Source organism: Tamandua tetradactyla, chromosome 8 (genome assembly GCF_023851605.1).
Source record: "Tamandua tetradactyla isolate mTamTet1 chromosome 8, mTamTet1.pri, whole genome shotgun sequence".
NCBI lineage: Eukaryota > Metazoa > Chordata > Mammalia > Pilosa > Myrmecophagidae > Tamandua > Tamandua tetradactyla.
In genome coordinates, this window is record NC_135334.1 from 10,853,370 (window position 1) to 10,879,457 (window position 26,088).

Consider the following 26,088-nt stretch of genomic DNA (forward strand, 5'->3'; position numbering starts at 1 on the left):
TATTTAAATTAATTCAAATTTGACTGAATTCAGGTTCAGACCTTCCATTAGTGGACATTTAGAACAGAGTTCCCCAATAGCTAACTAACCTTTTGGCTGGAGATTGTTGCCATGGTTTTCATGTGCGTGACAGAGTATCAGGGAAAAGAACTCCCCTTAGTCCTATAGGCAGCCGAGGCCCTTGCCCTGGGCCTTAGAAGGCTTCTACCTGGGTCCCTTCCCACAGGTGGAAGAATCCACCTTTCCTTACCAGGGTACCTCCTAGACAACAGGTCTGGGCCTCTGGTTCCCTGCTTTAATTAGTTCACAGTCTAGTTCCACACCAGTCTTTTTCCCAAGTCCATCCACCAGAGAGTGGACTGTGCCACCAACATGTGGCCCTTCTGCCCAAGGAGTGGCCACAGGGTGGTCTTTTGCAGGGCAGAGGTGGTAGAGTGGATAGAGCCGGGACGTGGACACTGTCACTCAGATGCAGGGAAGGACCTCCAAGCCTGCATGGAGCTGGACCTAGGATGAAGTGGGAAAGGCCAGACGCTCCCATTTGTCCTCTCGAGCTGCTCCACGAATGTCAGAAATGAAAGTGATGTGGATGCTGAGCTTGCAGGCTAAGTGAGACTCACAGCTCGGCCACCAAGGACCCAGGGCGAGCTCGTGAGCTTCTCTGTGCCTCCTTCCTCATCTGCAATTGCAGGGGTAGTGACAGTGCCCTACTCGTGGGGCTCATGAGAATCCATGGCTCTAAGAGATGTAAAATGCCCACAGTTGTGTCTGATCACAGAAGGCTTCAATAAAAACTGTTAGATTATAATTATAACTATCTATTACTACATTATAATTATCCCTTGTGGTGGTATTTAGGGGAGGGAAGAAATAGTTACTGATTTTATAAGCTTAAGAATCTTCAAATAAAGAAGATAGTTGGGTGTTGTATAAATGCAGGCAAACATATAAATTGATATGTGGGTAGGGTGTAGGTATAGGTGTAGGTATAAATATGCATATGTTTGTTTATTTATATATCTGTTCCTCCAAGCAGAAATGAGAGTAGTTCTGCTCAAAATTGAGTTGCAAGATTTCCTAATATAACTTATGTGGACAGCTTAATTGAATACCATAGTACTTGAAACCTTGAGTAGGACATGAGATTTTATTGGTTTGTCCAGAGTGATGCCCCGATAAATCCCAGAGTGATTTGAAAAGTGAATAAAAAAGTATTTACAAAGCCCCCCTCAGGGAATGATGAGAAAGGGGGAAAATTCAACTTCCCCAAGTTGAATTCCTGATATTCTCACAAGCAGTGTGGACAATCAAAGCTATAGGCTGAGCCCCTAGTCTTGGGGTTTGTTCATATGAAACTTAACCCCACAAAGGATAGGTCAAGCCTACTTAAAATTAGACCTAAGAGTCACCCCCAAGAGAACCTTTTGTTGCTCAGATGTGGCCTCTCTCTCCAGCCAACACAACAAGCAAACTCACCACCTTCCCCCGGTCTACATGGGACATGACTCCCAGGGGTGTGGACCTTCCTGGCAACGTGGGACAGAAATCCTGGAATGAGCTGAGACTCAGCATCAAGGAATTGAGAAAACCCCTAGAATGAGTTGAGACTCAGCATCAGGGGATTGAGAAAACCTTCTCTACCAAAAGGGGGAAAAGTGAAATGAGACCAAATAAAGTGTCAATGGCTGAGAGATTCCAAACAGAGTTGAGAGGTTATCCTGGAGGTTATTCTTACACATTAAATAAATATCACCTTGTTAGTCAAGATGTAGTGGAGAGGCTGGAGGAAACTGCCTGAAAATGTGGAGCTGTGTTCCAGTAGCCATATTTCTTGAAGATGATTGTATAATGATATAGCTTTCGCAGTATGACTGTGTGATTGTGAAAACCTTGTGTCTTATGCTCCTTTTATCTACTTTATCAACAGATGAGTAAAACATACGGAATAAAGATGAATAATAGGGGAAACAAATGTTAAAATAAATTTAGAGTGAAATGCAGTTGATTGGTGAGGGGGAGGGATGGGGGTAAGGTATGTATGAATTTTTTTCTGTTTTCTTTTTATTTCTTTTTCTAAATAGATGCAAATGTTCCAAGAAATTATCATGATGATGAATATGCAACTATGTGATGATATTGTGAATTACTGGTCATATATGTAGAACGGAATGATCAAAAGTTACGAATGTTTGCATTTGTTTGGTGTTTTTTGGTATTTTTTAAAAAAATAAAAAAATTAATTAAAAAATAAAATTAGGCCTAACTCACTCCCAAGAGAACCTCTTTTGTCGCTCAGATGTGGCCTTTCTCTCCAGCCAACACAACAAGCAAACTCACTGCCCTCCCCCTGTCTACATGGGACATGACTCCCAGGGGTGTGGACCTTCCTGGCAACATGGGACAGAAATCCTGGAATGAGCTGAGACTCAGCATCAAGGGATTGAGAAAACTTTCTCAACCAAAAGGGAGAAGAGTGAAAAGATACAAAATAAAGTGTCAATGGCTGAGAGATTCCAAACAGAGTTGAGAGGTTATCCTGGAGATTATTCTTATGCATTAAATAGATATCACCTGTTTAGTTAAGGTGTAATGGAGAGGCCTGAGGGAACTGCCTGAAAATGTGGAGCTGCGTTCCAGTAGCCATGTTTCTTGAAGATGATTGTATAATGATATAGCTTTCACAATGTGACTCTGTGATTGTGAAAACCATGTATCTGCTGCTCCTTTTATCTACGTTATTGACAGATGAGTAAAACATGGATTAAAAATAATTAATAGGGGGAACAAATGTTAAAATAAATTTAGTAGATTGAAAAAAATTGAGTTGCAAGACAGGTGTAGTGCAGGGGAAGCTTGCGTAGAAGTTAGCTGGGATGATTTTTTTTTCATGTAAATGGAGTGTAAAGGAAGGCGTAGATGTCATAGTCATAGCTGATGGACATAGATTTTTTTTTTTTCTCTCTCAGCCATTGACACTTTATTTTGTCTCATTTCTCTCTTCCCCCTTTCAGTCAAGAAGGTTTTCTTAGTCCCTTGGTGCTGAGTCCCAGCTCATTCTAGGAGTTCCCACGTTGCCAGGAAGGTCCATACCCCTGGGAATCAGGACATAGATATTTTGTCCAACTGCCTCGCTTTAGATGTGAGAAAGCTGAGGCCCTTAGAAGTTACATGAGCTATCTTGTTTCTGATTAGATTTTTGAGCTATTCCCCTCACTTCTACCCCCAGCCAGGATTTTGTCTTGAAAAAACACTATCTTATTGGCATAATAATCCCATCAGCTTCACTCATCTAAATGGTCCTGCATTGCCTCTTTTATATGGTCTGTAATAATTGTTAAGGGTCCAGCTGAGTTTGTTAAAGGTCTGGAATAGTTCATAGCAGCTCACTTGCCATTGGCATCTGAACCTTGTTAAGTTCTAGCACACTGGCAATCCTTTACTCTGTTTACTGTGGAGGGGGGAGTGGCAAGGTCAAAGAGAGATGACTGCCCTCCCTTTTTTCTTCTTTCCAGAGCCCTGGTTTTCAGAGGTCCTGGATATACACATATTTGTAGGGTGAGTTGTAATTCTTTGGAACTCCAATGGGAGCCAGCCTGGGCTTCCTGAATAGTTTGGGGTGGGCGTTGCTGGTTTGAGAAGTCTCAATGGGGACATCTTTGACAGATCTGGTTGTATTTCCTGTTTAGCAAGTTTTAATTCAGAGTCATTAAATCCATGTACATTACTATAACTATAATACTTATAAAGCCCGAGTTTTACTGATCTCTTTTTCAATTAAAAAAATATTCTACCTCAAAAAAAAAAAAAAGCTAGCTGTCTGTTTTAGTTTGTAAAGTCTGCTGGAATGCATATACAAGAAACGGAATGGCTTTTAAAAAGGGGAATTTATTAAGTTGCAGGTTTACAGTTCCAAGGCTGTGGAATGTCCAAATTAAGGCAAAGCTATTAAAATGTCCAAACTAAGGCATCCAGGGATAGATACCTTGGTTAAAGAAGGCTGATGATGTTTGGGGTTTCTCTCTCAGCTAGAAAGGCACATGGCGATGTCTGCTAGTTTTATCTTCACCTTCTTCAGTGGCTTCCCTGGGGATATTTTCTTTATGCATCTCCAAAGGTCTCTGGCTGTGTGGGCTCTCAGCTCTTTCCAAAGTGGTTCCCTCTTAAAGGGCTCTAGTAAGCAACCCTACCTTGAATAGGTGGAGACACATCTCCATGGAAACCATCTAATCAAAAGTTATCCCCCTTGATTGGGTGCATCACATCTCCATGGAAATAATCAAAAAGCTCCCATCCAGCAATATTGAATGAGGATTAAAGGACATGGCTTCTCTAGGGTACATAATAGCCTCAAACCGGCACACTCTCTACTGAACATGTTTCACAGAGTTGTTCAGAAGATAAATTGAGGGTAATACATAAGAAAATTCTTTTGAAAGTCCCCTTAAAGGCCTGAAAAGTCCTTTAAAGACTTTTAAAATTGTATCTTCTATCTTCTGAGTACCAGATTATATTATTGGGAGTAGTAGAGAAAAGCTCTCTTAAATAACAGTTGCAGAAAGTAATAAAAATGTTGATACTTTTGATACTTACTCAGTGGACAGGCTACAACATAAAATTTTTCTCATGCCTCTGTCCAAACTCTTCTACCACCAAAACACCACTTCCCTGTGGTGAACTGCCTTGAGGAGCCACAAAACTACCAATGATAAAAGGCACTTCTCCCCTGCCCTGAGCCCCAGCTAATTATCTCCACTTGCTGGGTCCCTTTCTCTGTATTAGCAGGCCCCAGGACATTCAGTCCACCCAGTGACTCATTAGATAAACACAGCCATTCCAGAAGCAATATTTTGAAGTTGTCTCAGTGAGCTTAATTGGTTTTCTTCTACCTCATTTTTTTTCACTTGCTTCTTGTTTTCTCTGATGGAAGATGCTTCTGGGATACCTTTTCTCTCTGTTAAATAACCAGAACTGAGCTAACTCCGTTAGTCCTGTATTTTTTTTGTTGGTCCTTCACTAAAGTACAAAAGGTCTCCTAAACACCCCCACCATTTACCAGGAGTCTGACTTCATTGTGGAAGAGAAACTATGATGTTGTTTCCTCTGCTCCCTTCCTCTGCAAAAGTAGTCAAAAATAGGAGACTTTTGCCACCAGTGTTAATAACACTTCAGAGAAACCAGACTCTCAATCCTTAGGTTTGACTGTGCCGGCAATAGTTTCTTTATGAATTACGCTCTCTTTTTTTTTTTTTTTTTTACACAACAGTGCCACTGCTGTCCTCTGTCAGCTGTTGTCACTTAGTCTCTCAAAACCTTACTTTCTTCGTCTGTAAAGTGGAGGTATTAATATCTACCTAAGAATGTTGTTTTGAGAATGAAATGAGCATATGTTTTTAAATATGTAGAAAAATGCTTGGCACGTAACGTGTGTTCAATAATTTTTTTTGGATATATGCAGCCTGTTTTTTTTGTTGTTGTTTTTTTAGTGCAAATAAATTATTCTTCTCTTCCTCTGCATACTCTTTATGTTTTTAGTACTAAGTAATTATTTGGTTTTATCTATCTTCAAGTTGGCATTTTCTTAAGCCAAACTTCACGTCTGTCCAGAAAGAGGACTAATACTGGAAATAAGTAAACCCTTCCTTTAAGCATGCCAGTAGTCTTGTTAGGTACATTTCTTCCATCTTCCATGAATGTGGGTGGTTTGCCGTGTGTGGGGTAGGTGTTCTCATTGTTTATTGTTGCATAACCACCTACCCCAAGGAATAGTGGGTGAAAGGACAGCCCTTTGATTGCTACTCATGATTCTGTGGGTTAACTTGATGTAGCTGGGCAGTTCCACTGGCTTTGCATGGTCTCCTGTGTGGCTGTGATGAGATGGCAGCTGAGGCTGGAATAGCCCAAGTGGCTTTACTGGGTATTTGGCAACTTTGTGGAGGTTAGTACCGCCCTCTTTCCATATAGTCTGTCCACATGGCTAGTTTGGGAGTGCACAGGCATGGAAATACTGTGCCTTGGTAAGGCTTAAGCCGAGAATGGGCACAGCCTCACTTCTGTCATCTGTTGGTTAAAGCGAGTTACCAGGCCAGCCAGAACCAGTGTGGGAGGGGATTGGACAAGGGTACCATGCTAGGAGGTTTCTTGGCAGGTGAGCCAAAAGCCTAATTCTCCACCAATTCCTTACCCATCCCAAACACCTTGTTCCCAACAGCTTGTATTTCCCATTGTGTTTCCCTGGCCACCTTGAGTTGGCCTCTTCAATTTAATATTTTCTGAGGTTCAACTAGCAAATTATTATTGGAAAGAATAGAATACCAGTGTAAAGCAAGGAAAACTAAAATCTCGTAATCTGGGTTTTTTTTTGTTTTGTTATTGTTTTTGTACAATTCATCTGCTCTCTCCATGAGCAGGGAGATTGCCACTGGAGGTTAGATGTTTCCATGAATCATAAATTGAAATGTTTCCGGTTTTAACTTCAGGCCTCAAGTTGCGCTAATAGCATGTGTGGGCAGTTACATCATTAACTGTGAGAAGACAGTGAAATGATACATTTCTTCCGGCTCACTCTGTCATCTGTATCTATCATCTATCTGCAGTTCCTTTAGAAGCAAATCTAAAAGCAGAAACAGTTGCACTTTCCGAGGCTCCCCTCAACGATGAGCGAGATGAGAGGGACGGTTCAGAGCATGGATCCGTGCACTCGCTTCCTGTGAAGTTACCTTCCAGTGCGGTGGAGTCAGCATCAGAGAAGAACGTCAGCGCAGCCTCGGCTCCTGATGCGCCCATCATCCTGAGCCCCCCGCAGACCCACACGCCAGACACGTACCACCTGGTCTGGAGGTCAGGCAAGGATGGCGGGCTTCCCATCAATGCCTATTTTGTGAAGTATCGAAAGGTGATGTCCTCTCATCTATTGTCATTCTTGTCGCACACCATCACACTGTTTGTATCGTACATGTTTACTGTCTGTTAGGTTCATGAAAGAGGCAAGAAATAGAACAAGAGTGATTCAGAATGCTGAGTTTGTGGGCGATAACCCAGCAGTGATGCTAGACTTACCAAACTTATGAAAGCAAAAAAGAGTGAAGTTATAACTGGTTTCCACCAAAATTGGATTTTAAGAATCAAGTCATTTCTTGACTTTTTTTTAATCAAACATTTTAACCCCTTGAGTGTAAAACTCTAAACCACATTTTAAAAAGTAATTCCTTCTCTCTAAAAGAGTAGAATACAGTTTATTTAGCAAATAAAGCAGATGCTTCTTAGAAAAAATTTCAAGTTGCCTTCTTAATTGTGTTAGAATCTTAGGCTGTTTGGTCATTTATTTTAGTAAAGCCTTGATCCTCTCTCTCTCTGAGTTGACTTTTCAAATAATGCTTCCCTTTCTTGGGCTTGTATTAAAGAAAACAGAAAGATCTCTTCTCTTTGTTTAACAGAACTAGTAGATGAAATGGGGAGAGATGCACTCATAGTTAAAATAATTTTACTTACCCAAGAATTGTTTTGGTATTCATCATTTAATAGTGATATTTTTAAAGACTGGAAAAATTAACAAGGCAATATTTTAAAATTTATCCACTGTTTCTAACTTGATATTCTGGATGAAGAACATAAGTTTCTCTGCTACCCTGAAATCTCCATGCGATTCTGTCTCGTGGTTCCATTAACCAAGATACAGCAGACTGGTCCTGTTTTTATTTTTCTTCCAACACATATTAACAGAAGTTATGTGCCAAGACATGAAACAAGCTGCTGGAAATAGGTAATAGTCACAATCACATTATACACACACATACACACACACATGATTAATGTTTTAATTTATCATATACTTAATATGTATACTATATATTGCCAGTAACACATCATTGCCTTTGTGTTTTATTCTCCCATTAACACAATAAGAAAAGAGAGATTATCTCCATTATATATAAAGGAAACCAACTCTATAAGGTAAAAATAACTTGTCTGAGGTGACAGGTTAGTGGTACCTAGCAGAGTAAAAAGTCTTTTTATAGTGAGAATTCCTGAATTCTTGCAGCAGGTCTCCTTACGTTTCTTCTCTACTTAGGAGGGTGGGGTGGGGCAGTGTATTTTATTAGCGAAGGTTTTTCAGACAGCTGGAACCTTCCTTAAGAGGTATGCCTGCTGCAACCTGATGTTAGGAGCCAGGGACAAAATGCGCACACAAAGCCCACTGCTGCATGAAAATAAGGTCTTGGCTGTTCCCTGTGCTCTTAGCTGCTCAGACATTCACACAAAAGCCAGTTTGCCAACACAAGGCAAGTTCTGGTGGAAACTGCGAATGTTTGGACAGTTTCGTCATTGTAATCCTTGCATTTCTTGATGTGAATAAATCTTGCCTCTTCTACTTACAATGCTATATCACATCCCAAAATTCATCTAGAATTAAATGCATTCTAGTTTTTATCAAATTTGGTTGAAAGGTTTTTCTGCCCTTCATCTCCTGTTTTTTTTTTTTTTGGTTTCTTCTCTCTTGAGCAGCTAGATGATGGGGTTGGTGTGGTGGGAAGCTGGCACACGGTTCGGGTCCCAGGCAGTGAAAATGAGCTCCACTTAACTGAGCTGGAGCCATCTAGTCTGTATGAAGTCTTGATGGTGGCAAGGAGTGCAGCTGGTGAAGGACAACCTGCCATGCTTACCTTCCGAACTAGCAAAGGTGAGTACCGTCTTCCTTAAGAGGAGTGAGCAGGCACTCTCGATGTCAATTTATTAGTAAACATCTTGAGTCCCTTTGGATAATGAGATTCTTACATGTAAATTCATTAAATGAGCCTATCATAGGACCCTTTTTGGACCACACTGGGTGGTTGTATTGTTTCATTCCACAAATATTTTTGAGAGCTTATGATGTGTAAGGTATTAGGGTAGGTGACAGGGAGAACAGAGATGAGCAAGACAAGGTCCTTTTCTTATGGAGCTTATACTTTGCTAAGGAAAGTAAGAAATATACCTAATCATATTTCTAAACTCCATATATCTAAAATTTAATTCAGCTCAGCTAATATGTAGTGATTGCCTTCTCTGTACTGGGCAATAAATAGAATACACAAAACTCTTTGCCCTCATGGAGCTTTTTTATACCTATTTTAGTAAATGGTGAGTATGGATAGGAGAAATAAATTGGGGGGCAATGCAGAAAGAAATGGGGTAGGAGTTGTTTCCGTTTTGAACAGGTGGTCAGGGAAGTCCTCAGGGAGCAGTTGACAACAGAAAAGACACTTAAAGAAAGTGATGTAGAAATCCATGTGGATATCTGGGGGAACAGCATTCCTAGCAGAGGGAATAGCATGTGCTAAGGCCATATGGTAGGAATCCGCGTGGTATACCCTGAATTCCAAGGAGTCACTGTGACAGGCGCGCAGTACTGGGGGAGAAGCACTTGGAAAGGTAGACAGCAGAGTGGTCAGATCACACAGGGCCTTGTAGACCATGGCAAAAACTTTGGCTTTTACTCCGAGCGAGCTGGAAAGCTGAAGGGTTCTAAGCAGAGGAGTGACAGTCTGCCATGTGTTTTAACAGGATGATTCTGGCTGTAAGGTGAGGATAGTCAGTAGAGGGCAGAGGATGTAAGCAAAGAAACCAGAATGTGATAAGTACTATAAGAGAATCAGAAGGAAATCTTGGGAGGATCACAAAGAAAGGACATTCTTTTTGTGGGGTAGCTTGTGAGGTAGCTTCAGTGGTTGGAGATGGGAATTGAGTCGAAGAGTATTTCAGGATAGCATTATACTAAAAAGGAGGTATGATGATTGGGAAGAAATAATCCATTGGCTTTTGGAAAAGACCCTTTCATCTAAACACTAAGACTGACCAGAAAAATTGTGGGTATTTCTTATTTAAACTATCTTGAGTTGCATTTCCCCAATTAGTTCTTGGTAAATTAACAGTCTGATGTATATATACTAAGAAACTTAGCAGAAGCTCTTTAATAATGGATTTCATGTTTTACGATTAAAAAATACATATTTAGTGTACGTGCTTTGGCAGCACATACACTAAAATTGGAATGAGTACAAGATGACGCATGAATTCATAAAGTTCTCCATATTTTTCTTAAACTGTACATAGTTTCAATTTGGGTTGATGGAAGAGTTTTGGTAATGTATGGTAGTGTTGGTAGCCCAACATTTTGGTAGCACATTATGTACATAATTAACAGTACTGAATTATATATATTCAAGCATAGTTAAAAGGGAAATTTTAGATTGTATATATGATACCAGAATAAAAATTTTAAAATAACAACTGTTTTAATTTTAATATAACACTGTTGTATTATACAAACAGTGACCCCTAAGTAAACTATGGGCTAAAAGTTAATAGCACAATTATGAAAATGTGCTTTCAATTTTTAATTACAATTAGCAAATGTACCACACTAATGTGAGGTGTGAATAACAGGGTAGTATACGGGAATTCTGTTTTATGCATGGTTTTTCTGTAAATCTACATCTTCTCTAAAAAAAGAGGAAAAATATATACAGTGAAAAGGAAAATGGATTAATCATTTGAGAATCTTCATTCCAGTCTCTTGGCTTTTTCACCTGTGTTGTTTTTTCCACGTATAAGCTAAAGGCATTATGAGGGTGAAAGTCATAGTTTGGCTTTCCTTTAAAGGTACTGGAAAAAGACAAAGTAAATTTTTTTTAGTAATTAGCTAAATATTTACAATGTAGGTCTTAAGTTTAGACACTGCATCAGTATGTTTATTTTTATAAGACATTTGAAGTTTCACAGTACTGTTTTCTTTATGCATACATGTGTATGTTGCAGTATATATATATATTTTTATAACATTTCTAGAGAAAGCAACATCATCAAAAAACACCCAGTCCTCCTCTCCACCGCTGGGCCTTCCCAAGCACCCTGTTGTTTCGGAGACTGCAAACACCAACTTTGGAGTGGTACTCACAGATTCCTCTAGACATAGTGGAGGTAAAGAAAAGAATCTTTGTTATTTTCATTTTGTTTGTGTACAGTGTTACTGCCCTACTGCAGGTTATTTGAGGGCTGAGACGGAATGGGGCATTTGTTTATTTTTCAGATTATGCCCCATCCTAGGGCTCTCATAGGTCCTATTTCAGCCGTTTTTTAATCTCCCGTGTTCACACCTTGGCAACCCCGTGTCATGATTGGGTTTAAATTAATAAACTCAGATTCAAAAGGCTTCTGGTACCAAGTTTTTGTAGCTCAAGGAAAGGGTTTTTCTGTCTCTTCTCTGGCGAAGGAAACCTGATTTATATTTTGAACTCAGGAAATCACTCTCTTTAATGTTTAATGATTTTTTTGGTGATGTTATCAAAATGTGTGGTATTGCCTGTGGTAAGGTTTAGTCTTTTTACTGGGTGATTGTATGTCATACTCCATGTATTGCTATGCATAATCAGTCTTATGATTTTTTAATGTCTTGGCATCAAATTTCAAAATTTTCAAAATACAAAAATGGCTGCCTTTTCGTATTTAAATTTCACACTTGCCACGTGTATGGTTGCAACATAATCTGCTTTTGGTGATTGTGCTCCGATGTCCTGACATTCTGGGATAGACTTAAGATTTCACTGCTTAGCTCTAAGAACCTTCAAACTTTCCTTCTATGTTTTGATAGTTTTCTGTGAATCGAGTTCAGACAGATGCAGGTCATAACAGTTAGAACTCCCCACTGGGGCACTTCTACTTCTTCAACACCACAAGCCTCTGACTTGAACACTTTCACCTCTGAAGGACATTTCAGCCGTTTTAGCAGGTTTCTTATATGGACATCAATAAATAAATTTTATTTATTTGTATGAATAAAACTGATCTCTGAAAAGCAAAACTGTGGGAGACACTGTCCTGAGTACTGGAGCAGCAGAGAAAAGATATTCCTTGCCTCCAAGGAATTTACAGTCCAGTGGATGATTTAGACAGGTGAACCGGTGACAGGGCATTGGGTGAAATGGATAAATCCACAATAGTAATTGGATTCATTATGTGAGAGAGCGTAACCTTAGTGCCACAGATCATGGTAGAAATGTCCCAGTCACCCTGCTTTTTATAGAGAAGGGCGAATGGTAGCAAGAGAAGCTCACCTGAGCCTTTTGAGCTAAGCCTCAAGGGCCATGATAGAACTAGGTGGAGAAACAGGAAAAGAGTGTTCAGGCAACAACAGCTCCTTGTGCGGAGACCGACATATGACTTATTTCCCTTAGAGATTTCATTTCATGTTACTGGAGGTAGAGTGCGGTAGGCAGGAAGGTGCCTTGTATAATAAACTGATAGTTTAAATCTTTTCCGGAAAGCTATAAAGAACCCTAAGGGGTTATAAAGAGGGAGAAGGGAGGGTTGGCAAAAGATAAGGCTAGAGAAATACTAGAGATAGCGGCAGCGTGAAGAGAGAAGGAGCACGTGCTTGGCAGGTTAGTGGAATTGGATCTACACTGAACAAGAGGCAGAGGCCTGGTTATTTGGGTTTAGGCATCTGGATAACCAGAAGAGTTTTTAGGTGAAGATTATGGATTCGGGTCTGGAAGTCATGAATTTGGAATTATCAAAACAGAGATAGCCATAGGAGCTATTTATTTAATTTTCACAATAATCCTATGAGAAGGCAGTACATCTGTTTTACAAATTAGGAAACTGAGACCCAAGAAGGTTAGGAAATTTGCCTAAGATCATCCAGAAAGCTAGAACTGCTGTTCAAATTCAGATTTTCTCACTCTTAGTGTACTGTTCTTTCTTACACCTTGTGAATTGTCCCATGCTGTTTCTTTTACTTTTAGATATTGAAGACATTATTCTCTCTAGAGATATTTCCCTAAATAACTTTTTTTTCTTATTTGACTTGTGGTGTGTCTTGATGAGTTTTAAGTTCACATGACTCAACATAAGGATATTGTCTGGTTGTCTAGAATAGAAGAGTCAAAGTCACTAATAGTTTTATTCGTTCTGTTTCCCTTGCTTTCTAACTTGAAAGGAATACAGTAAGTATTACTCAAAGTTGCCTGCTTTGAATATATTCCTCTTTTTATCCTTTAAGTAATTTGTTTTCAAATGCCACAAGTTTCTCCAATGAAGTACCTGTTCAACATGATTTTCTTCCCTCTTATGTACTCGTAATTGTGCTTTGAAGAAGTGTTAAAGCAGGTGGGTGATGCTTGAGGAGCATGACATGGGCTCAGTGTCTCTGTTCTGGAAACTCGATGGTCTGCAAGAATTAGCTCACCTCCGCAGAATTCCCTGGTGACTAAGGCCAGCCAGAATGGCAGATTACTAATTTGCTACGTCAACTGTCATACAGACCAGATCGTTTCTATCGGCATTCTTTATTTGGAGGAACTGAGTGGGAAGCCAGTTATAATCCCAAGATTGCTTTTTAAGCAAGAGAGTCTTTTACATACCTGAATTAAATGGTCGATGAACTTAACCCTGCTTCTACCTGCCCTAGGATCTGGACAGTCTAATTTGTGAGTTAGGGTGTCCCTTCCCTTTGACCGTGCTAACTGAAAGCTGCTAAATATTAGTTCTCAGCCCTACTTTTTCTGCGTGTTCCAGTGGATCATGATCTCTTTTCTGATAGCATCTTTCTTTAATTATTTAACGACTACCCTGGGTTCCTGCTTTCATTCTAAGCAGCATTCTCTCATCTTGTTATTACTAGTATCAATTTTATTTATATTTTATTTCTATTTACCACCTCTAGTCTGTATTTTGGAGTAGTAGCTCCAAAGTAGTAGCTTTGAAATGTGTTAAGATAGCGCATCAGTAGTAACTGCAGATGTAATAATCTGTAGATCGGAAATGTTTTATGTAGCTCGAATGAATTGAAAAAATCATTTAAATGAGAACACGTAATTGTGAAAACTTACCATAAATTATAACCATAATCAGACCTGAAGTTCCCAATAATAATTGCTTTGGCACTTTTCTGGTCCTGTACCCAAACTAGCTTGGCCACAATGATCATACTCATTAGCTTTCAGTTTTTTCAGTGCTAATCATCAAGTTTGTAGATTACTTTGTTTTTCCTGCCTGTATTTGCTCTTCTCATTTCCCATTAGCTCTTTTAACTGAGGATAGGAAGATGCTCATGTTATTAGCTCTGGCGAAAGGGTTGGTGAAGATCTTTTAATAGAATGAGGCTTGGGCGTTATACCTTTTAGGTTATCTGGGTTATTCTCATCTTGATCCCTTGCTCTACTGAGTGAATATTTCCATTTTCAGTTCCAGAGGCGCCAGACCGGCCCACTGTCTCCACTGCATCCGAGACGTCCGTCTACGTCACTTGGATTCCTCGTGCCAACGGGGGCTCCCCCATCACTGCCTTCAAGGTTGAATACAAGCGGATGGGGAGTAGTGAGTGGCTGGTGGCAGCTGAAGATATCCCTCCTTCTAAGCTCTCTGTGGAAGTTCGTAGTTTAGAACCAGGTAGTTTTCTTCAAGCATTTCCTTTTTTTAAAACATCAGTGTTGACTTTAGCTCCATATTTTCTCTAATTCTTAAAGTAATGCATATTTACGGTATAAAAAAACTTAGTAAACTTTATTGTTTAAAACTTTGAGAATAAAGAAAATATAAAGAAGAAAGTAAGTCTCCGGAAATCTACCCATTGATTGATTACATTTTGAAAGATTTCTTCCTACCCTTTTATGTCTTTTTTATGCAACCTGGGATCACGCCATAAATATCATTCGTGTCCTCCTTGACCCAGATTATAACCTGTGCGTTTTCCAATGGCATTAAGAATTGTTCCACAGCTCAATTTTTAGTAGCTGTATAATGTACCATATAACTATCATAATTTATATAGCTCTTTCCCTCTTCTGGGTTTTAGATTGTTGTACTTATTTGCAGTTAGAAATCGTGTGGTGGAGAACATCTTTGTATGAGAGTGCACTTTGCCATATGAGTGACTATTTTAAGAGAAATATTAAGATTGCCAAAATAATTAAATTGTTGTTGGACTAAAATGGTTTGATCTGATGATGTCAGCACAGGTTACTCAGTGGAAATGAGGCACCCTTAACCCCTCTTTGTTCTCTCAGTTTTGTTTCTACAGAGAAAACTGCACCCTCCCCACCATATGTTGATATGCTATGAAAGAAATTAAACCTTAAGAAACTAAAGCAGTAATCACAAATATACTTTTTACTCTTATTTATTTAGATTTCGTGACCATTTCTGTTTATGGAGTTCGAAATGTTCTACAGTTGCAAATAACTGTGTTCGTCTAAATAAGTAACTTGAGGCTCATAGGAATGTGTGGGTAGAATTGTGAATATGGGTGAAGCTATGTAACATTTTACAGACTGAAAACATTTCTTGTTAAGTCCAAAAAGATTATTTCTGAGCCATTGGGAAACTTGTATTAGGATTCTCATTTATGCTTTAGATTTAGATTTTCAGAAACCTGCAATCCTTAGAGTTTTTTGTTTTTTTAAGCTCTTGATCTCCCATGCAAATAAATTCCTTCTGGTACACTTCAGAGCTGCTCCCTCTTAGTCTATTACCAGTGGAGTCTACTAAACCTGCTCAGTTTATAAGTGTATTCACCATAACTTTGCTTCGGTTGTTTCTCTCACAACAAAAAGAATCTAGTTTTGGGGACAGGTACTTCAGCTGACATTGTATTTTGATGGGTATGACTTTAGAGCTGGATGATAGCATAGGTGCCGCCACTCTTCCTGGCGCCTCCATGTCAGACCTCATCAGGGCTTTATGGCATAATTTCTCAGTGAGTCCTGATCAGGTCTTGGAATCTTGAATACCCTGTGCATTCAGCAGCCACTACCAATGGATTGAAGTTGGCGAGTTGGTTGAAATCCATTTGCCATGCATGCTTTAGAGCATGTTACCATTGTTGTAGATAGATTCTTAGCACAGCTGTCATATTTTAAGTGCTCTTCCTTCAATAGTCTTCCTAAAGTTTTTTTTAAAACATTATGTTTATTTTTTGCTCCAAAGGTTCGACATACAAATTTAGGGTCATTGCCATCAACCATTATGGTGAGAGTTTCCGGAGTTCGGCATCTCGTCCCTATCAGGTGGCTGGGTTCCCTAATCGTTTTTCCAATCGTCCAGTAACTGGACCTCACATTGCATACACAGAAGCTGTCAGTGATACTCAGATCATGCTGAAGTGGACAGTGAGTAAAATACTTCTCATTAGAATCTTTTCTATGTTGTCTGCAAACAATCAATTTGATATGTTTAATATGTTAATGACGTTAACGGTGAACAGCACATTTTTGAACTTTTAATTGAGCTGCATGGATATTTGTCTAAAGGCACATATTCTAAATGGGGCAAGGTTAAAAATTTAAGTATTGTCTCCCGGACTCTCAGCCAAGTCTTTTTTTTTTTAATTGTTAATATTATTATTATTTTTTAAATGTAACATACAAGCACGAACATTCTTAACATATGAATATTCCATTCTTGGTATATAATCAATGACTCATGATATTATCACATAGTTGTATATTTATCATCATGATCATTTCTTAGAACATTTGTATCACTCCAGAAAAAGAAATAAAAAGAAAAAAGAAATAATTCATACATACCATACTCCTTACCCCTCCCTCTCATTGACCTCTAGTATTTCCATCTACCCAATATATTTTAGCCTTTGTTCCCTCTATTTTTTTTCTATACCACTTACCACTCTCTTTCTTTGATCACTAGTATTTTTTTTTGGCGGGGGGGGCATGGGCAGTCACCAGGAATCACTAAAATTTCAGTCTACTAAATTTATTTTAACATTTGTTCCCCCTATTTTTTATTTTTAAACCATATGTTTTACTCATCTGTCCATACTGTAGGTAAAAGGAGCATCAGATACAAGGTTTTCATAGTCACACAGTCACATTGCAAAAGCTATACATTATACAGTTATCTTCAAGAAACATGGCTACTGGAACACCGCTTTACAGTTTTAGGCACTTCCCTCTAGCCTCTCTAGTACACCTTAAACTAAAAACGGGATATCTATATAATGCGTAAGAGTAACATCCAGGATAACCTCTCGACTCTGCTTGAAATCTCTCAGCCATTAACACTTTATTTTGTCTCAATTCTCTCTTCCTCCTTTTGGTCGAGAAGGTTTACTCAATCCCTTGATGCTGAGTCCCAGCTCATTTTGGGATTTCTGTCCTACATTGCCAGGGAGGTTTACACCCTTGGGAGTCATGTCCCACATAGAGAGGGGGAGGGCAGTGAGTTTGCTTGTCATGTTGTCAGCCACGTGTTTCTTACCACAATAGCTGTTTCATGCTTTGCTTATTTTGAACCAAATGTACTTTTATGCCTTTGGACCTAGTGGAGTGTATTGCTTCATGTTTTGTTTAGCCCTGCAGTAAGCTAAATGTTCTTAATACCTTTGAAAACTTTTTAATTGAATTTAAAGTGGCCATCAAAAATGTTTGCAAAATGAAGCTAGAAAGAACAATACCACGGAGATAAATAAATATTAACAGATGTGAAAGTTAGATTTATTTTGTCTTTGACAGGCCTTTGCTTTTCTGTTTTTCAGTACATTCCATCGAGTAACAATAACACTCCCATTCAAGGATTTTATATCTATTATCGGCCTACAGATAGTGACAATGACAGTGATTACAAGAGGGATGTTGTAGAAGGTAAGTCCTGTTGTCATGCCGGAATCCCAGAAGAGGAGCTTGAGAGGGAGAGGTTTATAAATATGAGAAACATCATCCCAAGTCAAGGCAGAGGAAAAAATGAAATTATAAAATGACGTGGCATATACACTGTTGCTGTTCAGTTTTATCCCAAAGAAATAAAAATTTCCCAATTGAATATATGTATATATTTGTAACCCTATTTTTGGTTGCAGAACAGTCAGTTACAAAAGTTCAGGGAAGATAAGATTTGTGAATAGTTCATATGAAAATTTTTTTGTTTTCTTCTTTGTTTAAACAAATAGTGACTCCTAAGTATAAAAACCAAGTGCGTGCAAGGGTGGTTAGTTCAGTGGTAGAATTCTTGCCAGCCATGCTGGAGACCTGGGTTTGATTCCTGGTCTGTGCACTCCCCCGCCACCCACCCCCCAAAAATTTAGCAAATGGTGCTGCAATAATGGGATAGTCACATGAGAAAAGAATGAAATGTGACCCCCACCATACAGCATACAAAAAACAATTGCGCGGAGAAAGAGGCACATTTATTCACTGTTGGTGGGAATGTCAAAGGGTGCAACCACTGTGGAAGGCAGTTTGGCGGTTCCTCAAAAAGCTGAATATAGAATTGCCATACGACCCAGCAATACCATTGCTAGGTATCTACTCAAAGGACTTAAGGGCAAAGACACAAACGGACATTTGCACACCAATGTTTATAGCAGCGTTATTTACAATTGCAAAGAGATGGAAACAGCCAAAATCTCCATCAACAGAAGAGTGGCTAAACAAACTGTGGTATATACATACGATGGAATATTATGCAGCTTTAAGACAAGATAAACTTATGAACCATGTAATAACATGGATGGACCTAGAGAATATTATGCTGAGTGAATCCAGCCAAAAACTAAAGGACAAATACTGTATGGTCCCACTGATGTGAACGGACATTCGAGAATAAACTTGAAATATGTCATTGGTAACAGAGTTCAGCAGGAGTTAGAAACAGGGTAAGACAATGGGTAATTGAAGCTGAAGGGATACAGACTGTGCAACAGGACTAGATACAAAAACTCAAAAATGGACAGCACAATAATACCTAATTGTAAAGTAATCATGTTAAAATACTGAATGAAGCTGCATCTGAGCTATAGGGTTTTTTTTGTTTTTGTTTGCTTGTTGGTTTGTTTGTTGTTGTTGTTTTTTACTATTACTACTACTTTTATTTCTTTTCTTTATATTAACATTTTATATCTTTTTCTGTTGTGTTGCTAGTTCCTCTAAACCGATGCAAATGTACTAAGAAACAATGATCATGCATCTATGTGATGATGTTAAGAATTACTGAGTGCATATGTAGAATGGTATGATTTCTAAATGTTGTGTTAATTTCTTTTTTTTTTTCTTTTCTTTCCGTTAATAAAAAAAAAAAAAAAAAAACAATTGCAACTTACAGCTATATAGTTCTTTAAAAAGTCTCAATTGAGCAGTTCATTAAAGTCTATACTTGAAAGATCACATCTTAAGCGTATCTTTTGGAGAAATTGGAATACATATAGAGAAAAAAACAGCCAAGATGGTGAAGGGTGTTGAAATGTGCTTTCTGCTGCACTTAAGATACAATCCAGAATTTTGCATATGGTCTGAAGGCCCCACATGATCTGGCTGGTCCCTGCTCACACCTTCCACCATGTCTCATGACCCACTCCCTCAGGACCTTTGCACATGGCAGTTCCTTTTGTCTGTTGTGCTCTTCTCCCAGCTCTTTATCCATGTGTCCTCTTGCTTTTCTCAGTTGTGTGCTTAAATGTCACTTCCTCAGGTACAACCTTCCTGACAACGCCCTCCTATTTATGTCAGGCACCCTTATTATAATCTCTAATTGTACCCTAAGCTTAAAGTTTGTCTCCCCCACTGTTCTAGTATGCTAGCTCCTGAAATGTGGTATACCAGAAATGGAAAGGCTTTTAAAAGGGGGAATTTATTAATTTGCAAGTTTACAATTCTAAGGCCGTGAAAATGTCTAAATTAAGGCAAAGCTATGAAAATTACTAAATTAAGGCACAACAAGAGGTTACCTTCACTCAAGAAAGGCCAATGAAGCTCAGGGTTTCTTTCTCAACTGGAAAGGCACATGGCGAACATGGTGACGTCTGCTAGCTTTCTCTCCAGGCTTCTTGTTTCCTAAAGCTCTCACAGGAATGTATTCCTTCTTCATCTCCAAAGGTCTCTGACTGTACGGGCTCTCATGGTTCTAGTGGCTCTCTCCTCTCGTGGATCTTTCCAAAATGCTTCCTCTTTTAAAGGGTTCCAGTAAACTAATCAAGACCCACCTGGAATGGGTACAGTCACATTTCTATCTGATCAAAAGTTAATACCCACAATTGGGGGCGTCACATCTTAGTGGAGATAATCTAATCAAGCTTCCAACCTACAGTGCTAAATTGGGATTAAAAGAAACAGCTCCCTCCACAAGATGGAACAGGATTAAAACATGGCTTTTCTAGGGCACATAATCCTTTCAAACCGGCACACCCACTAAATGTTAACTTCCTTGTGGGTAAGGGACCTTTTATTTTCCCACTACTATATCCCCAGCCTCTAAAGTGGTGACATGTTAAGCATTTATTGAATGAATGAATACATGAATGAATGGAGTCCATAAAGAACAGGGAATGGCTAGGGATTTTTAGACTGGGAAAAAAGAATTCTAAGGGAAGCAACATGACAACCGTCTTCAAATATTTAAGGACTATGATGTGAAAGAACTACTTCCACATCATAGTCCTTAAGTTATTATACTTGGGGTAGGAGGGAGTTACAAGGAAACAGTATAAGGAAGAATTTTCTAAGATACGTGCCTAATGAAATGGGTAATAAACTCCCTCACAAAGTAATAAACTCCCTAATTTTGGGAGAATTTAAGTAGAGGCTGAATGCCAATAAACTTCCTAACTTTGTAAGTATTTAAGTAGATTATCCTCTTTCTCAATAATATCTTGAAGGGATGCTTGCTTTATAGGAAGGATTTATTTGCAAGGTCTTTTTTTTTTTTTTACTCCAAGATTCTGATTCTTTGAAATAATAAATGTCCTATACCAACATTATTTTCATATGATTTCTGGACATCAAATATCACATGTAGGTCTTGTTATAAGTAAGTCTTATAAAAAAGATGACCTTAAATATGCTAATATCAAGTTTCTTTAAATATTGTAGCATTGCTTTTAATGTCTGTTCAATGGAATTACTTTTGTCTATTATAATGAAAATTTAGTGATCTCAGTTTTTATATCTCACACACAGTAGTACTCAGTAAATATTTGTTGAATGAAGGGATGTGTTCTAGTTTGCTAGCTGCTGGAATGCAATATACCAGAAACGGAATGGCTTTTAAAAAGGGGAATTTAATGAGTTGCTAGTTTACAGTTCTAAGGCCGAGAAAATGTCCCAATTAAAACAAGTCTAAAGAAATGTCCAATCAAAGGCATCTAGGGAAAGATACCTTGGTTCAAGAAGGCCGATGAAGTTCAGGGTTTCTCTCTCAAGTGAGAAGGCACATGGCGAACATAGTCAGGGCTTCTCTCTCGGCTGGAAGGGCACATGGCGAATACGGTGTCATCTGCTAGCTTTGTTTCCTTGCTTCCTGTTTCATGAAGCTCCCTGGGAGGCGTTTTCCTTTTTCATCTCCAAAGGCCGCTGGCTGGTGGACTCTCTGCTTCGTGGTGCTGCAGCATTCTCTGCTCTCTCTGAATCTCTCTGAATCTCTCATTCTCTAAAATGTTTCCTCTTTTATAGGACTTCAGAAACTAATCAAGACCCACTCAAATGGGTGGAGACATGTCATCCCCTAATCCAGTTTAACAACCATTCTTAACTAAATCACATCAACCAGGCAGATGATCTCATTATAGTTTCATATATACAGTATTGAATAAGGATTATCCTACCTTTAAGAAATGGGATTTATATTAAAACATGGCTTTTCTTAGGGGGCGTACTTCCTTTCAAACCAACACAGATGACTGTTCCCCTTTTCTCAATTTGAAAAAGTTGGAAGGAAATTGGTCCCAAAAATCTTAATTTAAACCTGAAGAATTGGAGAAACATGGAAAGATCATCATTAGTGGCAAAGCTAATCTATGTTTTTACAAGTCAAGATAGTAGTAACTCTTGGAGGCGAGTAGTGCCTGGGAGGGCTATGAAGGGGGGATTTGGGGTGTCAGTTATGTCCTGTTAATTGACCTGGGTATTAGGTGTGGGTATGTCCAGTTAAATTCATTCAGCTGTACAGTTAGAATATATGAACTTTTCCATATGCATATTATAATTCACTACAAAGTCTATAAAAAGAAATGGAAAGATAATTACAGTGATTGTTCTCCTTGTTAGATTTTCATTTTAGTTGAGCAAGGTTGGGGGGTAAGGGCATCAGATTTATTTTTAAATTTTTTATTTTTAAACATTTATAAAACAGTTAATAAACAAGGTAAATATAAATAAAAGAGTATCTATCAGTCTTTGTCTCTCTATTTCTCTCATCCCCACCCTTCCTAATTCTACCCTATGAAAATGGGTAAACGGTTTTAAAACTTTATTCTTTTCTAGTTATCTTTGGACTTATACAAACTTCTGTGATGTGAATAGTGAGCATGGAACTGGGTAATTAAAGAAGTGTTTATATCTATTGTGTTTTCTGCAAATGGGAGTTTGCTTTATGTTTCACAGAGAGCTTATTTATAAATGTGATATACTAAGCATTTAGATGTTTAAGTGGGCTTCACTGTGCTGTGTAATTTGCTTAGTCCTTATTTTCAAGTTTATGCATTTGAAATTCTTCTTGTGGCAATTGGAAGCTATTGGTCTGTTCTCCCCAACCCAGAAACAGAAGTTTTCATCCCCTGTTTGGGAGATTTTCTTTAAGGTCAAGTTTTAGATTGCATGTGAAGATTGACCCAAAATTGTTTGAGCTTTTGAAAAAAATTGAAACTCAGTTGAATTCTAAAAGGGTACTGTAAGAGAAGGACAATCACATTATTTAAGTTCTGTCTTCTGCATTGTCCCACATTTTGATAAATCATAAATGTTTCCAGTATATTCGTGCTTTTTCATGAATGCTTTATCAGATCTTTAGTTCTGAATAAAGCAAAGCACCAGTCTTCCTGATCTTTAATCTGTTCTCTGCCTTCTCTCGGGGTAAATACTTACCTTTTCTAGAATGTCCTTTGGAAAAAATTACCTGTTAACCAACGGATATGCTGGTTGGTTGGTTTTAAACTAATAATGTACTTCATTACCTTATGTTCATCATTATCAAATAAAAAAAATCCACCTTTCTGCTACTATTTCCAGTAATTTTAGCTTTTGGAAGACTCCCATAATGATTGAATATTAACCTAATGAGATGTGTATTACTTTAACTATCTTCTCTTATTGGTAGCATTTCAGAAACCCAGTTTGAAGAGTAGAGTGCCTGGTCAGAAATGACCTAAGGATGAAGAAAATTAAGGGGTCTTGGGAAAAATTCTGGAGTTATAGAAATAAGTCTTCTATACTTTTAGCCAGTATTTGAGTCAAGATTCTTTTTGGGTCCCCTTGGGGCGGGGAAGCTCCCTTCTTAAGCCTTTCAAAGGCCCTTGATTCTAAAACAAGCGGATTATCTTCCTTACTAAATATGGGTCCCTTTGAGCGAGGGCTTTTGTATTGGTGACCTGGAAAGGGGGCTTCCACTTCTGGACTGAACTATTTTGTTCCATGTGTATTAGAAAAGAGCCTGGTGGTATTGATCCTGTCAGCCAAGTATATTTGACTTGGGTATGTGTTGTTTTGTTTTTTCTTTCTCTCCCTTTAATTTCTTAAATCAGTTGGTGGTACAGTTGAGTTCTTAAGAAACAGTGGATATAGTTTGGAGAGATATTTTCTAGGAGAGATTAAAAATGCTTGAAGAGTTCATTAAATCTGGCAAATGTGTCCCCATTTATTAAAGTCTGTCACAGGTCCATGGAAATAAAAATGGAGTAGGATTTATACTAGAGTATTCAGTTTGGGAGTGTTTCTAAATGAATGTTGGCTGTGTACCATGGGTGACAGAATTATTCTGTTAGAAGTACTTGTGTCGTTTGGAAATCCTGACTCAAAAGAGAAGAAATGGTGAGAGCAAGCTGAGAGTTTCCCAGAGTAGTTTTTGCTTTTTGGTTATTGTCATTATCATTAAAAGGAATTTACTCAGGCATTTGTTTATTTGTCAGTTTATTTTGTGTCCAGGACAATGGAATTGAGAGCTTGGGTGGGGCTTTTTTGTAAATGATCACTTGCTTTGGGTATGGTACCATTTGTTGATCTCACATCCAGTGGTGCTTTTTGGTCGGCGGATATAGTGGGTTGACTTGATGGGCTGAAATAGGGATATAGTGGATTGACTTTCTGAGCTAAAATAAAATAGGACTTGAGGTTTTTTTTTTTTTTAATTCTATGCATAAGATTAATATGTATTTTAAGAAAGATTCACCACTAATTTTTCTTAATGAAATAAAGATCATACTCTACCAACAAACATACACAGCTTTAATTCAGCTTCTCTCTACTCGTCACCACTTTTTTTCATGCAAGTATATGGAAATGCTGTTTATCTGCAGAGTGTTAGTAAACTTTTTATATTGAATGTATTTTTATTGTACAGACTGCAGTATAAGGTGATGGATACTGAAGACCCTAAGTGGTGACGTTGTCATTTAGGATATAAAGCTTAACTTTTGTTTTTCCCTTCTAGGTTCAAAGCAGTGGCACATGATTGGCCATTTGCAGCCAGAAACCTCCTATGATATTAAAATGCAGTGCTTCAACGAAGGTGGGGAGAGCGAGTTCAGTAACGTGATGATCTGTGAGACCAAAGGTAGGGGAGGGGTGAGGATTTGTGCTTGTTTCCTGGACAGTGCTGCAGTTTCCAGCCTGCCTAAATAGAAGATATGATACCCAGTTTAACCCTTTAAAAGGTTGCTGTGATCAATGATTGCATCATTAATTTAGGGGAGTTTTTCAGGAATGGCACCTGGTAATGAGATGCTGAAGGCCAGTCATGTCCTCTACCCTTCAAAGAGCATAGACTGCCACTTTTTCTTTCTTTCATTCTTTGGTTTCTCCTTATGTTTTTCATCTCTCCTTTCTCCTTTCAGATTCTTGGCTGTCTCTTCATATTGAGGTTCATGGGTCTGCCACACTCCCCCCTTTATCACAAGCCATCTGTCCTCAGTTTTTAATTTAACAAGGGATTGGAGAACAGATAATCAAGTTTGGTAGGCTTATGAATAAATTAAGAGTAAATAACGAGTACAAAAATCCAAAGGCCTTCCCTTTGAGTAATCATGGATCTTTAGTGTATGCTCTCTGCCACATCCATTTTGCCTCAGAAAACTTTTTATTTCCATTTGAGTTGGCAGGAACCTTCAGTCCTATGGTCCAACTTACCACCTGAAGCAGAAACCTTTAGAATCTCTTTGCCAAGTTTTCATGTAGCTCCCAATGACAGCTCATACCTTTGAAAGGCGTCCTCTCCTTTCCCTGCTCTCAGCTTTGTTCTTGGTATGGTTGAAGTTGCTAGAAAGTTGAACTAGAATTTAATGTTGCCTGTTGAAGTAGAGTTTCTAAAAGGCCACTTTGGTGCTATGACTTCTTAAGAGCCACAGGAAGAGATGGAGTAAAAGAACTAATAATAATAGCAAAATTGATAGAGCACGTCCATGCAATTTTACACTGAACTCATCCAATCTTTATTACAGCTTATGATAGAGCTATTACTAGCATCTCCGTTTTCCATATGCAGAAACTGTGGTTCATGGAGGTTAAGGTCACACAGCTAATAATAAGTAGCAGAGCTGGGTTGTAAGTCTAGGCAGCCTGGCTCCCAAGACTATGTTCTCAACCACTCTGCTCTTTTGCCTTTATGTGATATTTGAAGTATTCAGAGCATGTGATTTGTGGACAGAACATTGTTTGCTGTTTGCTTTTATTACTATTACTCAGAATAGCAATGCATTAAGTAAAAGTTCTTGCATTTGCATGGACTCCCCAAATTTTCTTTTTTGGAATGCTTCGTATTATGTACAGTGTTTTTGAAATTGTTTATAATTTTTCTAATAATCCAAAGTCTTATCTCCTAATATTGATAACGTGATAAGGGCACAAAATATCTACTTCTGAGTCTTATTCAGTTTATTCAGAATATGAGCTAAACATTCAACTTATTTGGGAGCCTTCTAAGAGTACATTTTAGCAGATAATCCTACAATTTGAGTTAGACCAAGTACATCTGTTCCTCTGCTCTTGTGTTTTCTCTAAAAGTTGTGGGCTAATACTGTTTAAGAACTAAAACTCTGGCACGTCAGGATTTTTTTGTCTTGTTTTGTTTTTTTAAATGCAATTTTATTGAGGTGTATTCGCACACTGTATAATCTAT

The 26,088-nt window shown here is 38.4% G+C and overlaps 1 protein-coding gene across 6 annotated transcripts in view; it reads left to right on the forward strand.

Annotated features, from left to right (window-relative positions):
- CDON (cell adhesion associated, oncogene regulated) overlaps window positions 1-26,088 on the forward strand; it is a 123,376-nt gene that overhangs the window by 60,229 nt on the left and 37,059 nt on the right. For all 6 annotated transcript variants that reach the window (XM_077112507.1, XM_077112502.1, XM_077112508.1 and 3 more), the window contains exons 9-15: window positions 6,594-6,892; window positions 8,503-8,677; window positions 10,825-10,956; window positions 14,221-14,424; window positions 15,961-16,142; window positions 17,531-17,636; window positions 24,406-24,528. In XM_077112507.1, the coding sequence (XP_076968622.1) occupies window positions 6,594-6,892; window positions 8,503-8,677; window positions 10,825-10,956; window positions 14,221-14,424; window positions 15,961-16,142; window positions 17,531-17,636; window positions 24,406-24,528 (1,221 nt within the window). The remainder of the gene's footprint in view (window positions 1-6,593; window positions 6,893-8,502; window positions 8,678-10,824; window positions 10,957-14,220; window positions 14,425-15,960; window positions 16,143-17,530; window positions 17,637-24,405; window positions 24,529-26,088) is intronic.